This window comes from Aspergillus brasiliensis, assembly GCF_001889945.1.
Source record: "Aspergillus brasiliensis CBS 101740 unplaced genomic scaffold ASPBRscaffold_19, whole genome shotgun sequence".
In the NCBI taxonomy this organism is placed as follows: domain Eukaryota; kingdom Fungi; phylum Ascomycota; class Eurotiomycetes; order Eurotiales; family Aspergillaceae; genus Aspergillus; species Aspergillus brasiliensis.
Genome location: NW_027137460.1, coordinates 79,230 through 94,049, shown reverse-complemented (window position 1 = coordinate 94,049; position 14,820 = coordinate 79,230). Strand labels below are relative to the sequence as shown.

Sequence of the window (14,820 nt, the reverse complement as noted above, 5' to 3'; positions counted from 1 at the left end):
GACTTTCTATATATGTGTCAGCTTTGTCGGTTCTATTTTTATACCAGTGATACACTCAACTACATTGGCATATTTGTCTAATCATTTCCCTCTGTTTTGTTTTGCCGTGGCCTACCTAGGCACAACATGGCATGTAATTGCGGAATACAAGTATTGGTTGGAGGGCTGTTAATTTTAGCGTTGTTGCTCTTGGTTGCGAATGGCCAGAATGGTGACTTCCATATTACTAGTTGGACAGACAAGATCTCTTCAAGTAAAAAGTAACCAGATCTCCTCGTTATTATGTAGACAAGGAAGTGACATGGTAGTTATTCATGGACATATCCAGCAACGTAGTAGTATGAACACGAAGAAGAAAAGCGATACCATAACAGTAACCCTACTTGACATGTAGGAACGCGAGAAAGTCCAAAAAATATAACGCACACCACCCGCCCGATCACTAGAACTCCCACCCAATAGAAACCCAAAGCCTATATCCAACCGAAAGAAAAATGAACATCCCTCGTATCGCATCGTATGGCAATTTGCACATAGACCTTGACTGTACAATCATTCACGCCCGCACACGTAAAGGCAGAAATATCGCATGAGCTCTAGGTTACATGGCTCCTTCTTCGAGAACGGCATTTGCATCCTTCGAAACAAAAATTTCCTCCAGCTTGCCGGCACCGATGCCGTCCATGCCATCATCGTTCCGTAAGACCAAGCCCTGTTCATTGGCCAAATGAAGCAGACAAATAAACCCAAAGGAGGTGCTTATGTCGCGTAGTGTATCTCGAGGATATACTGTCTTCAATGAGTTCATGATTTGGGTGAATCGAAGGCTCTCGTTTCTTTGTTTCTCGTCTTCGGGTCCATGGTCAGGGCTGGTATCCATCGGCTCCGGCTCCGGCTGCGCTTCAGCATCAGCATCCTTATTTTCGTTTTCTTCAGAAGATTTTGCAGGGTCTTCAGCTGGGGGAGCAGGCTCAAAATGTGTAGTTGATACCAGCCGCTCACCCATGCCCTTCCACATTTCCACTTTCAGTCGCCGGACGTCGACCTTCTTGGCAACTCGTGCATATGCCACGTAGTCAGGTCGTGCTCTACGAGCGCCCTGCGTTACCAGCTGCGAGCCAAATCCACCACTGTTCTGTGTGGCCCCAGGACCCGACCCCATCATATTGAGAAGGGCACTAAGGCCTGTTGCCCCGCCGGCCTCGCCCGCGGATGTGCCTGGAGGTCCATCAGCAGGAGGAGACAGCATTTCCCTGGCATCCGCAAATGGCAGGTTATCGTCATCATCATCCAAGCCGAAGCCGTTGGGGAATGCTAGACCATCATCATCTGCGAAGAAGTTGGCGTCATACGCACCCTGAGCGCCTCCATCAGACGCTGCAGCATCTTCCACCTTGTGATTGGCCCAGAATGCCTCGTCCATCTCGCCGTTACCTGACGTCTGGTCTTGTCGTCGGTGGGTGAATTGCCGAGGACCTGTCAGTTTCTTTGAGCCCATCCTAGCCTTGGGTTTCAAAAAGAGGCGAAGCAGCTGGCGTGAGTTGAAGTGCTTGTCATCCGGAAGAAGGTTGCGTCCTTTAGTCTTCCACTGTGTCTTGGGAAGAGATATGGTCGAGTTGGAACTGGCCGGGGTGTATATTGTCTCAGCAATAGCCGGATCCAAAGGAGCACCAAAATCGATCTCGAAGGGTTCCTTCTCCTTGCGCTGCTTTGGCGCCAAATTGGTATTGTTTGTGGCTGTTTGCTCCTTGATCCGCCGGATCTTCCAGTGCTCGGGGCCAGCCCAGTTCTTTTGCAAGGCATTATCGAAATAGCTGAGGATGTTTTCATGGTCCCGATTCTCTGGCTGGTGACTGAGGGAGATGGTATATGGATCTTCATTGTCCAGCTCTTCGCCGTCAGCATTCTCATCGCCGTCCCTATCGACGCGGTGCACCTTGAGCATTGGCTCAAGAGCAGCCTCACGCGCCCACGCCTCACCACCGTCACCAAAACCAGCATCGCCACCCAGGTCGAATCCGGCTAACGTAGCATCGTCATCGTCGAACCCCACAGCATTATCGTCATCGAGCATTATGCCTGATGCATCGTTGGGGTGCTGGCTTTCCTCCTTGTCGTTACGCCAGTCTTCGGGGGCTTTCAGGAAGGGTATATCTAGTGAGCCGGTCGGATCTCCAAGGTCGAAGTTCTTCAGTGACGGGCAAATATCCTGGGTCTCGAGGCGGTCCAAATCCGAAAAGAATTTGCTCGCCAGCGGAGCTATGTCGATTTCGGCGTTATCATCAAAGACATTATCCGCCGACTGGCTGGGATCGGATGAAGAGCCTGGTTGCTGGGGTTCTTCAGACTCTTCGGACTCTTGGTTAGCATCCTCTGCATCCTTGGAGGTCTCTTCGGCGGCATCGTCACTGCTGTCAAATACGATACGCCCTTGGCCATCAATCGACAGGTGGTTGAGGAGCAGGCCTTTAGCACCGCCTTCATCGAAATCCGCCGAGGCTTTCTTGAACAGGGGATCAACCGAGAATTCCAGCTCAAACTTCTTCAGCTGGAGCGAAGCGAACGAGGGGGCGAGGGTAGCTTCATGTGTCCGTTGTGCCTAAAAGTGCCGAGTTAGTTACCCTGAAGGATATCCATAACTTAGCCATGTCCACAAACCTTTCTCCGCGCCTTTCTGGCCGCACCCTCATCACCGTCCTCGTCATCCTCGGCATCTTCCCCGTCCGCGCCAGCTTCCCGGGCTCTCTTATCCCGGCTATCCGCCAAACCACTCAGCAGCTTACCCGTCTCCGTAGCCACACTGTCGACTCTGCTTGTGTAGATTTTCACGCATCCATCCAAGGTGCAACTGGCTTTTTGGAAGTTCACGCCGTCTCCTTCCTTGAGGAGGGACATGTCGTGGAAGTAGTCGATCAAGGCGAAATTCCAGGAATTGTTGGCATTGATCTTGTTGTCGGTCGCCATCTTCATCCACTCTTCGAAGTTGGCTAGGATAGGTACGCGCTTCATCGGGGTGACTGCCCGACGACGTCCATCGACATCGCTGTCGCGGCCCCGGTGTCCCGAGCCACGAGGCGTCGAGGGGCTCATGTTGTTGAAGTCGTGACCGGTGTATCGTCGAGGCGGCATGGGGGTCTTCACGGCGGCCTTGATCTGATCCATCTGGCGATCATGTCGCGCCTGTCTGGCCTCCATACGGGCCGCCTTCTCGCCCATGTCATCATTGAGCGGGATCCTAGTGTGGTCAGCGCCATGGCTTGTATTATAGGATGAGATGGGGGGGGGAGAGAGAGAAGGGTGTGATGATATAGGACGTACTTCATAGGCGAGTGCTTATGAGGGGTTGATGCGCCGCCGGTGGAGCGGCGATGTTGGGGTTTGGCGACGCGGGGCATTGTGAAATAATCCCCTGGCCGTAGAGGAGGGGGGAAGGGAAGAGGAGAGGAGGGGATGAGGAGGGGATGAGGAGGGGATGAGGAGGGGAGAGGAGGTTAATAACGACGGTAACTGTAGCGACTTGCTCTTGCTGAGAAGGAGGGGGGCAGGTCAATAGTAGTCGACAGGAGGCAAAAGGCAAGGAAACGATGTCACAGATCTGGGTAGACAAAGGTCGAGGTGAGCGTGCCCAGATCACCGCCTTTCCATGTGTCGCAAAAAGAAGAAGCCGAAGATGCAAGAGAGAAACAATCAACATAAACATACGGCCGCGCCGCAGCAACCACCCGCGCACTTTCTTTCGTGTATGACATTACATTACAGTACAAAAACAACATTACTTACACTGGACATTCAGTATCCGGTACGGTACCCGGTATCTACCATCTGGATCTGGATGTTTTTACAGAGTACCCTGTATAGGTAACTAATTGGAGAGGGATAACCAGCGATAGATAGATTCGAACTCAGACAAGCAGTAAATAACCCGAGACCCTTGAAATGGTCTTAACTTATGTTACTTACTTTGCATGCTATATCGTTTTTAGCTGACATATTCCAGTCCAATTCAGTCCAAGCAACTCCATTGACAACTTAAGCATTACCCACTTCGATTGATCGACTGGATGGATCATTGGATCATCATCCCAATCGCGTCTCCATCTTCAACTTCGCTACCCACCGCCTTCCCGATTTATCTTAATATGCTGCTTTCTTGGGTGTCTCTCTCCGCTCTTCTGACATCAATCCCATCATCAGCTCTCTCCAATTCATTTGCATCTTCAAGTTTCTGGCAAACGGCCCAAATCTTAATCTCATTACTCCACCCCTTGCTTACTCTCTTATCCTGGCTTCGATTGCTCCCATCTTCCCTCTCGTCCTCCCTTCGCTCCTCTCATCCGATCTTGTCCCAGGCTTCCTTTCCCATCTAAACTAAACCAACGAGTTTCACCCGCCTTGTGACACTTTCCACCGCCGCTTATCGCCCAGGATGCCGCAATCCGCTCGTCCACCATGTCTCCTCTATTAATGCCCAAGTTCCTTTCTCGAAGTCCTGCTTCCCGAAAGCGTGGATATTCGGCCAGACCTTTTTGGGCGTGCTTGCTGGCCTTTTCCCTCCTTGCTACTCTCAGCTGGGCTTCTGGTCGCCTGGCCGAGCCAGCCGAGCGGGTCTCGGTTCACGATGTCGCTCAGCTTCGGAGGCGGGACAACGCGCTGGAGGTATGATTTGAACCAACCCCATCTAGCGCATTGGGGACTTGCTAAGCTTGCTGTCTTATTTGATAGTGTCGTCTCGTCCGTCAAGCCAAAGATCAATGTGCCTTCGTCCTATCGAACTGCGCGGATCACGAGGAGGGTCTCTTCTCCTACCTCCAGTTCTACTACTGCACTGCGGCACAAGCCAAGCCGCTCGCTTTCATCGCCATCGTCCTATGGCTATCGCTTCTCTTCAGCACCATCGGCATTGCTGCCAGCGATTTCCTCTGTGTGGATCTAAGCACCCTGGCCAGTGTCCTCGGTCTGAGTGAAAGCCTCACGGGTGTCACCTTTCTTGCATTCGGAAATGGCAGCCCGGACGTATTTTCCACCTTTGCCGCCATGCGGTCGAACAGTGGGAGTCTGGCCATTGGAGAGCTGCTCGGTGCGGCAAGCTTTATCACATCCGTCGTTGCTGGATCAATGGCGCTGGTCCGCCCCTTCAGGGTCGCACGGAGGAGTTTCGTTCGTGACGTCGGATTTTTTATCCTAGCGGCGGCCTTTAGCATGTTTCTTTTGGGTGACGGCCACCTCCATGTCTGGGAATCGGCCATGATGGTGGCGCTCTATTGTTTCTATGTTGTATTGGTGGTGACGTGGCATTGGTACTTGACTCGACAACGTCGCTCCTACGAGAGAAACCTAGTTGCTCGGTCACACTTCCACATCCCGGACAATCAGGAACTTGACATTGAAGAAGAGGAGGAAGATGATCCCGGTGTCGCGTCGGAGGCCACAAGCCTCCTTCACGGCGAAGATTTCGAGGCCCTAGAGAGATCTGGTGTGCCAGCCTGGCAAGAACGGGAGGAGGACGACGAAACCCGGAATCGGTACCTTGCTGAGATCCGCGATAACATGCACATTTATCGGCCCACCACGCGAAGGCGCAACACCTTGAATCCCATTAGACCAAGTCTAGTGGGTGCTTTGGAGTTCCAGTCCGTCCTTTCTTCACTTCAACGGTCGCGGAACATCCGGCGCCACGAGTCATTCGATCTCGAGCGATGCTCAGATGACGAGCGTTCGCGATCGCATTCGCGCCTGTCAGACAATGCCTCTGTCGTGTCTCATCCCCGTGCCAGCCGTCCCTCACTGGGTGGCCGCTTATCGCCCCATGGAGGCACCAGTTCAGCCCGCACTCGAGCGGTGTCTGCCAATGCTGCCGCCGATCTGAAACTGGACACAAGCATGTTCACTGCCGATACTCAGAAGCCACTGCTCACGGTTCGTCGGCCCTCTGTAGACACTCAGTCGCAAACATCGGGCGCCATGGCATCAGACCAAAGCCCAGGATCGACTCTCTCGCCTCAGACGGCCGTCCCACAAGCCCCAAGTACCGAGTCAAACTCGCATCTCCAGAGCCCCAACCTCCTTGCGCCCCCTGGTACTTTCCATTCCCCAACTTATCAAGTGACAAGTTCCCGTCCCCGTTCCCCGCTCCCATTATCCCCGCGCGGAACAACCCCGGGCCCAGCCAATACTTTCCCAGAAAGTCCTACAAGCCCGTTTCCAGCCTTTCAGGATGTACCCAGTTTTCCGTCCTCTGGCGCGCCGAGCTTGCGCCTTCCGGCCGCATCAAGCCCGACAGAGCGGCTGCAAATCCACGATAGCGCCTTGGAGGGTGGGAGTAACCGGACGGCAACCCCGACATGGTGGCCTCATCTCTCGCTCACTTCCCAGCCGATCCTCCCAACCCTGTTCCCGACTTTGGCTGACTGGAAATCCAAATCTTTCTGGGAACGTCTTTTGGGGATTGTTGCGGCCCCTAGTGTGTTGCTCCTGACAATTACCCTCCCGGTGGTTGAACCTGTACAACCTGATACGAGTGCGAATGCTGTTCCCGTCATAGTAACTTCGGCGGACGGTGACAGTGCACCATCACCGGCTGTGCGACTGCCGGAAGATAGCCCACTTCTTCGTGCGCTGGACCAAGAACCCATTTCTCGACGAAATACGGTTGATCAGAATGGCAAGCCAGAACCGATCCCGAGACATTCTCGATTCGATTCTGAATTGCCGGCCATCCAAACAAACATGGACCCCCCACCGCCGCCATCGAAAGAGTGGTGCCTCTGGCTAGTCTGGGTTCAGCTCTTCGTGGGCCCCTTCTTCGTGGCCTTGATGTACTGGACGACAGTTGACTCCGATTTGGATCCTGAAGACCTTCTCCTGCCATCCATGGTCTCCCTTCTGTTCTCCTTGATATGCACCACCTGCCTGATGCTCAGCACACGGCACGACCTTACTTCTCAGCCCCCCGGTGCCTGGCGGCCCGTTCTAGCCTTTTTAGGCTTCATCGTCGCAATCTGCTGGATCGCAACCATCGCCACCGAGGTCGTCAGCCTCCTCAAGACTCTAGGCGTCATCCTGAACATCAGTGACTCGCTTCTCGGCCTGACCGTGTTCGCAGTGGGTAACTCCCTAGGCGACCTGGTAGCAGACATCACGGTAGCACGACTGGGATATCCCGTGATGGCGCTGAGCGCCTGCTTCGGAGGCCCCATGCTCAATATCCTCCTAGGTATTGGCCTAGGTGGACTATACATGACCGTGAACGCCAAACCAGAAGTCATCGCCGCGACGGGCGGTTCGTACGAGATTGAAGTCTCCAAGGTCCTCATCATCAGCGGTGCTACTCTACTAATCACCCTGATTGGTCTGCTGATCGTTGTTCCTTTGAATAAATGGAGGATGGACCAGAAGATCGGCTGGGGCCTGGTTATTCTCTGGGTCATCAGTACGATTGGCAATGTTCTCGCCGAGGTTCTATTCTAAGATATAGGCCTGAATCTGAGACAGAAAGAGCCCTTAGCTTGTCATCCCATCGTAGTTGTTGTTTAGAGTCTTGCCTGACTGTCTCTTGCTTCCGTGTTGCGAGCGCTGTTATTTTTTTCCCTCTCTCTGTTGCTTTAATGTTTTCCGGTCCATGTCGATGGATATACACGAGTGTTCTCATGACACAATCTGTACATATGTATTGTATATATTGGCATGTTCTGGTTTTACGAATACAATGAGTGATCATCTGACACGAGACGCAACCTTGGCTATTACCGTCTTCTTTAGTTCAGTATCAAGTAAAGATCAATACAGGCTGAGAACACAGATAACATCCATGCTTGGAGCTTGTAAATAAAACGATTAGACCGACGAGGAAAATAACAGAAAATAAGTGAGCATGGTCCCTTCTCTGCTGTCGCGGACAGCTGAGTGCCCCACGACAACCCATTCCTGGGATAATTCACAGAAAAGCAGCAAAAAAGAAGATAGACAAAGTGTATCCAACAGTGTACGCGTGAACTTCAAGGCTCACTTAGTCCAGCACACGACCCGCGGAGGAACTAGTACTCCGGTCGTTGGTCTGGACCTTTCTAAGCCCCTTCCCTGCCTGAATCGACGCTAGCAAGGCACCTCTCCCAGAGCCGCCCATGGGAGCAGCTGGGGGCGCGGGCGGCGGGGGAACTCCTGGAGGCGGCACCGGGGGCGCCATAGAAGGGGCAGGAGGCGGCGGGGGTGGTGCCGCAGCTTCAGCACTGGGGCTGGGCATTGCCGGAGCTGGGGCTGGCGGGGGCGGCGGGGGAGGAGGCACAGCAGCGGGGGCAGCCGAGGGTTCAGCTGCCTCAGTCGCCGGCGCTGGGATTGCTGGACTCTCCTGGACGGGGGTAGATGACTTGGAAGGAGTCTTGTCATCCATGGCACTCAGAGGCCGAGGAGGAGCCATCGTGCCGAACAAGATACTTGCGAGTTGTTTCGCACTACCACCACCCGGCCGTTCATCATCATCATCAGAAGATTCGTCAAAGTCCGATCCAGCCGCCGACCAGTCATCATCCGCCTCGGGACGCACCCGAGACTTGCGCTCCAGTGGACCGGGCGCAGTAAATGCGGGCTTAGAGCTCTCCTGCTGTTGTGCCAGCCGATGGAAAGGGTTAGTCGACTGAGACTCGGCTTTGGGAGCGGCGGGCTGAGGCGCAGGTGGAGGCGGCGGCGGCGGCACCTGGATGTCCGACTGGCTGATTCTCTTGAAGTAAGGATTCTTAGATTCTGCTTCCGGGCTAAAACTGGCGGGCGGAGCGTGGCTACTAGCAGACTCGGCGGGGCTGGTCACGACATCTAGCTCTGGAACCGAGGGCGCGGGTGCTGGGGGCGGCACCGCGGTGTCTGCCGCAGGAAGAACTTGACTCTGAGTCGGAGTACTGTCCTGCGGTGTGATGTTGATAGGGCCTTCTTCATCCGAAGAGCTGTCATCCAAACCTTCCAGCTCCAATTGAAGCTGACGCTCGCGCTCTCTGGCCATCTCAAGTTCCGCACGCTGAGCAGCCAGTCTCGCTTCCTGTTCTTTCGCCGCACGAGCTGCCTCTTCCTTACGACGCTTCTCTTCCTGCTTCTTGATCTTCCCCTGTCTGACCTGTTCTTGCAGTGCGGCAAGACGTGCCTCCTGGGCCTCCTTCTCCTTCAGAAATTCTGCTTCGCGTTCTCTGGCCGCAGTCCTGGTAAGATGTCAGTCTGAGTAACGGCATCAACAACGGAAAGTAGAGCTGGCAAAGGTTACTACATACTCTAGGCGGGCTGTCTCTTCTTCCTGCGCCTGCTGTTCCTCTCTAATCGCTTGTTCCCGGGTAGATTGCTCTACTTTAGCCGCTTCCTCCCTTGCCTTCTTCGCCTCGGCTTGGCCTGCACTGTCAGTACGACCCTTCCGAGAAGGTGGTGCTGGAGGAGGCTTCTTGCCAGCCGGCTTAGCAGACTGCGCCGTAGGGCCGCCCTGTTCTTCGGCCAGACGGCGTTGTCGCTCTTGCTCCCGCTTAGCATCTTCTTCTTCTGCGCGTCTCAACCGCTCTTCACGTTCCTTTTTCTCGCGCTCCTGCCGTTGAAGCAGAGTCTCTCCCGCATCGCTGTGCGGCTTGAGCCCTGCAGCAGCCATCCGTTCAGCGATCCGCTTCTGCGCACGCTCCCTAGCAGCTGCAACACGGTCCTCATGCGTAGAGCCAGCTGACACGACTGAGCCGGTAGGCGTCGGGGAATGTTGCGAAGCAGCTGCGCCCCCCAATGGCGACTCATCGTAACGAGACCGCTGGCTTTGCGTGTCTGCTGTTCTTTGTTGTCTGGTCAATGATTAGTGTATGCTCTATATTACGGTCTCGTATCTTCCAAACAGAGAATGATGATACTTACTCTTCCTTGCGAACGTGCGCGGTGCGGCTGCTACGCTTCAAATCGTAGATAAAGTCGCGAACCACATCTTCAACACCCAAGGCGTCCTCCCAGCGTCGCCGTTCATGCTCACGCGTCGAACTTTCACCACCATCCTTAAGACTGTCTTCCAGACTCCGCGCAAACTCGCGAACACTCTCCTCGACGTCGCGAGTCATGGTCTCGTTTCTCTCCCTTTCAGCTTTGACGGTAGCATTCTCGGCCTCGAGTCGACGAGTTGCAGCGCCGTCGTCGTCTTGGCTGGCCGGAACGGGTCTTCCGGCAAGTTCAGCGGCGCGGGCTTGCATTCTGGCACGGGCACGGGCTTTGATACGATCGGCTTCAGTGACTGTGCCCCCTGGGCCTGTACCCACGATAGAAGATGCACTGTTCGGATGTTCCTTTGCATCCTTCAGGCGGAATAGTTCCAGTCTAACTTCCGCGATCTCTCGCTCAACGCGCCTCACCTCCGATGCCACTTGAGGGACTTGATCTTCATAAGCCTGCAGCTGACGACGTAGCGACCTTCTCTCGGCCCCGGTATCAAGGTTACGGAAGGAAGCATCAGGGTGGGTGTCAATATCGTCCTGTACCCGCCGTATCCGGTCCATGAGACTCTCCGCTTCTCTGCGGTCTCGCCGGTCTAGAGCATCGTCTTCCTCCGCTTGATTCTCGTCTTGGAAATCCACCGCGTCCAACATAATCTGAGCTTCACGGATTTTCTTCTTCAGCTGGTCCACGGACAGCTCTTCCTCGGAAGCCTGGGAAGCAGCAGGGGATGGCGTACGGCCATTGTTGCCAACCCGACGGCGCGCACTGGAGCGATACCCAGCAGCCGCCTCATCGTTATTCTTGAACAGTGTAGCATCTTTTCGACCTACTCCTGGAGACACTGCACCGCCACGGAAAGAGTGCTCTTTGAGGTAGCTCACACCAGTCTTCTGTGGTTGCAAAAACGCGCCAGACGCCTTTCGGCTCTCTGCATCTTGGGAAAGTAGAGACTTGATCGTGCCTATCGAATCATTCAGATTTCTCGTGGATGGGGGAACAAGCTCCGGGGGTAGGCGATTCGGGACCGGGTACCCGTTTAGTTTTCTGTAGATTAGATGCATTGCCACGGCAAATTCATCCATGTTCAACCGACCCCTGTTGTTAGGGTCGGCTAGCGTCCAAATGCGTTCCAGATCAGACCGGTCTAGACCACTTTGTCCCATGATTTCAATCGCAGTATCACCTCCAATAAAGCCTTTACGAAAACCATCCCAGGCCCGAAACAGATCGTCATAAATCTTCTTCTCTTCCTTGGTGATGGCCCAGGGAATGTGAGCATTTCCAGAAAGACCAACTGAGGAGAATCCACCTTCGCGGCCTGGCTGCGGCATCAATTGCTGTTTAAGAGCTTCGATGTTGGGCAAGCCAGTTGCCGGAGCATTCACAAAGCCCCATTGTCCGGGGATACCTGTAGGCTGCGCGGCCAGAGCCGATACTCCTCCAGTTTGCGCAGGACTCAAGTTAGACCCAAAACCGGTAGGCATTGGGGGCATTGGAGGGCGAGGACCGCTGTAGCCAGTTGGTTGAGGATTGGCCATGAATCCAGTGGGTTGCGGTTGTAACTGCTGAGACTGTCCGGGGAACCCAGTAGCTTGCGGGGCAAGGGTAGAGTTTTGGCCCGGAAAAGGGGATTGACTCTGTTGAAACCCCGTCGGCTGGGGGAAACCCGTAGGCTGCGCTGTGAGCTGCGTGAGAAGTTGTGCATTGCTCGGCTGCTGTGGCTGTGGCTGCTGGGGGGCAGGGGGAGCAGATTTATTCTCCAAGAGAGGTGCATCGAAATTTGGCACATTCGTTCTAATAGCGGGTTCCGGTTGAGTATCAGGAACCTGGAAGGAGATAATGTCTACCATGCTGGAAACTTCGTTCCTGATCTTCTCGGGGAGGGCGCTCGGCAGTTCCCTACCCGTGATTCTCAAGTTGCACAAGTACATAGCCAGGGCAAATTCGGGAAAGAAGAGCTGTCCAGACTTAGTGGAATCCGAAAGAACCCTGTAATAGTTAAAACCTTTACTCCTTTGATTGGATATAACCAGACACACACCAGATCTTGGACAAATCATTCCCAGGTAGCTTTGACCGCAGAAGAAGCTCCTTTGCTTTGTCTCCACTCATTGTCTGATTATCCCCAACCGCAGACTTGAAGAGCTGTTCGAACTTTGCTTGGTCCTGCGCAGTGATAAAGGAGAGTCGAATATTTGGTATCTTGCTGGCAGACGCCTTAGGTGGCGGAGGCGGAGCCATGCCAGCTGCATCTTGGAACGAATCCGCTATTTCCGACGAAGTCCGGGGCGCCGCACGAACAGGCAGACCAGTGCTTGCGGGAACCTGGAACTGTGGAGGTTGCGATTGAGCGGGATATCCGGTGATCTGAGGCTGCTGAACCGGGGGCTGGAAGCCAGTTTGTTGCGATTGTGGTACCGCGCTCGGAAACCCTGTGAACTGAGGTTGGAGCTGACCAGCCGGGAACCCCGTGGCTTGAGGCTGCAACTGAGAGGCCCCGAAACTGGTCATTTGAGGGCCATAACCAGTCGGCTGAGGCGCAAACCCACCCTGCTGTGGCGGTTGTTGCTGTTGACCAGGGGCAAATTGTTGCGAGTATGGAGACTGCTGCATGAAAGGCTGTCCTGGACGTGCGCTGTTGGCGCCGCCCAGGAAGGTGTTGGATGAAGAGTACATTACCGGAGTGAGGCTTGCATCAAAGACAGGGAAAACATCAAAGCCAGGCTAACGAAGAAGCGAGTAACAATGCGAAGGAAGAAGAAAACCAAGCTGATGGCGCACAATGAGAGAGAGGAGTAGCATAGGAAGTGGCCAGGCAACGACGGAGAGGGGGATCAGGAGCATCCATCCGATCAGGAGCAGTGACGCTGCTCCTAGTTACGTAATCAGGGACGCCCGCCGATGGGGAATCCGCGGAGCGGTGCACTAGACCCGAACGGGTAGCTATCACGATGAGTTCAGAAGCTATCTACATCACTACTATTCTTAGGTTTTCATGTTGCTAACCGGTCCCCAAGTCTACGAGTAAAGGGAGCCGAAGTAGACAGCTGAACGATTGGAATGAATGGCCACGGCAGCAAATGAGTTTCTTTTTCTTCCTTTCCCAAGGCAGGTTGGAGAGAAGGGCTTGGTCCCGCTAATCATTGGAAGCAAAGAGAACAAAGATAGAATAAAGGGTATGACCATGAAGCAAGAACACGCATGACCAGCTGCGTATATCCGAAGCGAAAGCATGTATATGACCGCTGACCCAGCTCCTCATTTTTTTTCTCCAACGGGTTGATAGCTAAACACCATCCTGAACGCCATTCTGCTGCTGGGCGGTAGCTCCCACCATCTTACGGAGCTCATACTCCTTAGTAAACTCCCGAGAGAGAATGCCCAGGTCCCGAACGAGCTCATGGCAGGCTGCAATTACAGCTTCCTTGGGGGTGACATCGCCATCGGTCTGAACTCGAAGCTGGAAATTGGGAACAAGGGGATGGGGAACCTATGTCGGTCAGATCAGACCCTTACGCAGACTAGCCCCAAAGATCCGAGAGAAGCAGCATCTGGGAGCGAGAGAAGTGCCATGAGATAGAGGTGGGTATAGATCACGATTGCAAACATACCTTGTATGCAGCGAAGAGCACATGAGAACTTTGCAAGAGGCGAGAGCGGATCAGATTTCCCAATGTGTGATCTTCCTTGTTGAAGGTGAAGATCGCAGAAGACGGGATTCCTAGCAGAGGCAGCCCATGTTAGTCATGAGCGCAAGACGTTCAGGTGCGAGGTTTAGAAGACATACGAGTATCGATCTCCATCTCAACTTTATTCTCGCCATTCGCAAGAACGAACGACTCGTATCTAGGTTTCATACCGAGTCAGTGGACTGAGTGGAAAAGAGGCTTCTCAAAAGAAGGTAAGTAGAATCGTCAAAGGAAACCCGAAGCGGACCTCGGCTGCTGGTCATGAGATACGTTGACGGTAGACTGGCAGCGAACGCGAGATCCACCACTGCCATTCTTTAGGCGCGCATATACCATTTCCGCAGGCATGATGGACTCCATTCTGAAACTCGTTGTGTCTGGGAAAGATTCACAATATGACAGGAATGCTAGGGGTGAAGACAACCCAAAGTACGAGATCAATCCATTCAATGATGAACCTGGACAAAGGGCATAAACTTTGAAATGAACTGAGGGAGAGGAAAGAGGGGCACGAATAGAGTCCATACGGAAGTCCGGCACTCTGAGCCAGTGAATGGAGGGGGAAGGCAAGAGTGTGCCCGGTTAATAGCTCCGTCCGCAATGAGACTTCGCTGCCATACCATCCCCTCCAGCTAAGAGCCTCCGAACCTAGAACGAGGCGAAACAAAAAGTCCAAGTGGTAATAAAACATAGTACATAATTGACTGCGTATATGTAAGAAGAATGTTCTACCTACCGGTCTGGTGCGTTCATCTTGTATTCTTGGTTATATCCAAAGATGCGTATACCAAAAGAGTGAAATAGCTGTAGCTCGTGTTCTTATAAGGCCTGTAAGTGTACAGACACCCAAAAAGCGAGCAGAGAGCTGTAGAGACTGAGCAGAGAGTGAACTGCAGTGGTCAAAGAGATATGAATATCACTGGCGCGAAACTTCTAGCCTTTCACGTTTGCTTTGCCACTGTTTCCCTGGCTCAGTCTGGAACCTTGGATGTTGAATAGATTAGTTGTCTGTCCAACAAGCCTTAGAGTGTAAAGTTTATTGAATCACCTGGCGGAGTAACTATATATATAGACCACTGGGAACTCCCACCGTATTGTTGGCGAAATGAAGCTGCAATGCTGGGTTGCAGAATGGCTGGTCATGACAAGCTCCGATAAGGTTAGGAATCCCGTGATATTTAGCACGTGACATAAACCG

At 53.5% G+C, this 14,820-nt stretch overlaps 4 protein-coding genes across 4 annotated transcripts; 1 reads left to right on the top strand and 3 right to left on the bottom strand.

Moving 5' to 3' along the window:
- Window positions 1–601: 601 nt before the first annotated feature.
- On the bottom strand, window positions 602–3,395 carry ASPBRDRAFT_137490 (condensin subunit BRN1; the record flags this gene model as incomplete). The annotated part of the gene is made up of 3 exons (XM_067618903.1): window positions 602–2,599; window positions 2,659–3,235; window positions 3,319–3,395. The coding sequence occupies 3 exons, from the start codon at window positions 3,393–3,395 to the stop codon at window positions 602–604; spliced, it is 2,652 nt and encodes an 883-aa protein (XP_067473911.1).
- A 1,054-nt stretch (window positions 3,396–4,449) lies between these two features.
- ASPBRDRAFT_137307 (sodium/calcium exchanger protein) lies at window positions 4,450–7,467 on the top strand (the record flags this gene model as incomplete). The annotated part of the gene is made up of 2 exons (XM_067618879.1): window positions 4,450–4,656; window positions 4,723–7,467. The coding sequence occupies 2 exons, from the start codon at window positions 4,450–4,452 to the stop codon at window positions 7,465–7,467; spliced, it is 2,952 nt and encodes a 983-aa protein (XP_067473910.1).
- A 538-nt stretch (window positions 7,468–8,005) lies between these two features.
- pan1 (actin cytoskeleton-regulatory complex protein PAN1) lies at window positions 8,006–12,609 on the bottom strand (the record flags this gene model as incomplete). The annotated part of the gene is made up of 4 exons (XM_067628060.1): window positions 8,006–9,182; window positions 9,252–9,794; window positions 9,865–11,922; window positions 11,975–12,609. The coding sequence occupies 4 exons, from the start codon at window positions 12,607–12,609 to the stop codon at window positions 8,006–8,008; spliced, it is 4,413 nt and encodes a 1,470-aa protein (XP_067473909.1).
- A 562-nt stretch (window positions 12,610–13,171) lies between these two features.
- ASPBRDRAFT_48598 (DNA-directed RNA polymerase II core subunit RPB11) lies at window positions 13,172–14,744 on the bottom strand. The gene is made up of 5 exons (XM_067626123.1): window positions 14,671–14,744; window positions 14,359–14,605; window positions 13,721–13,779; window positions 13,545–13,654; window positions 13,172–13,423 (listed from the first exon to the last, which is right to left on the bottom strand). The coding sequence occupies exons 2-5, from the start codon at window positions 14,373–14,375 to the stop codon at window positions 13,220–13,222; spliced, it is 390 nt and encodes a 129-aa protein (XP_067473908.1). The 5' UTR covers window positions 14,376–14,605; window positions 14,671–14,744; the 3' UTR covers window positions 13,172–13,219.
- Between the last annotated feature and the right edge of the window lie 76 nt (window positions 14,745–14,820).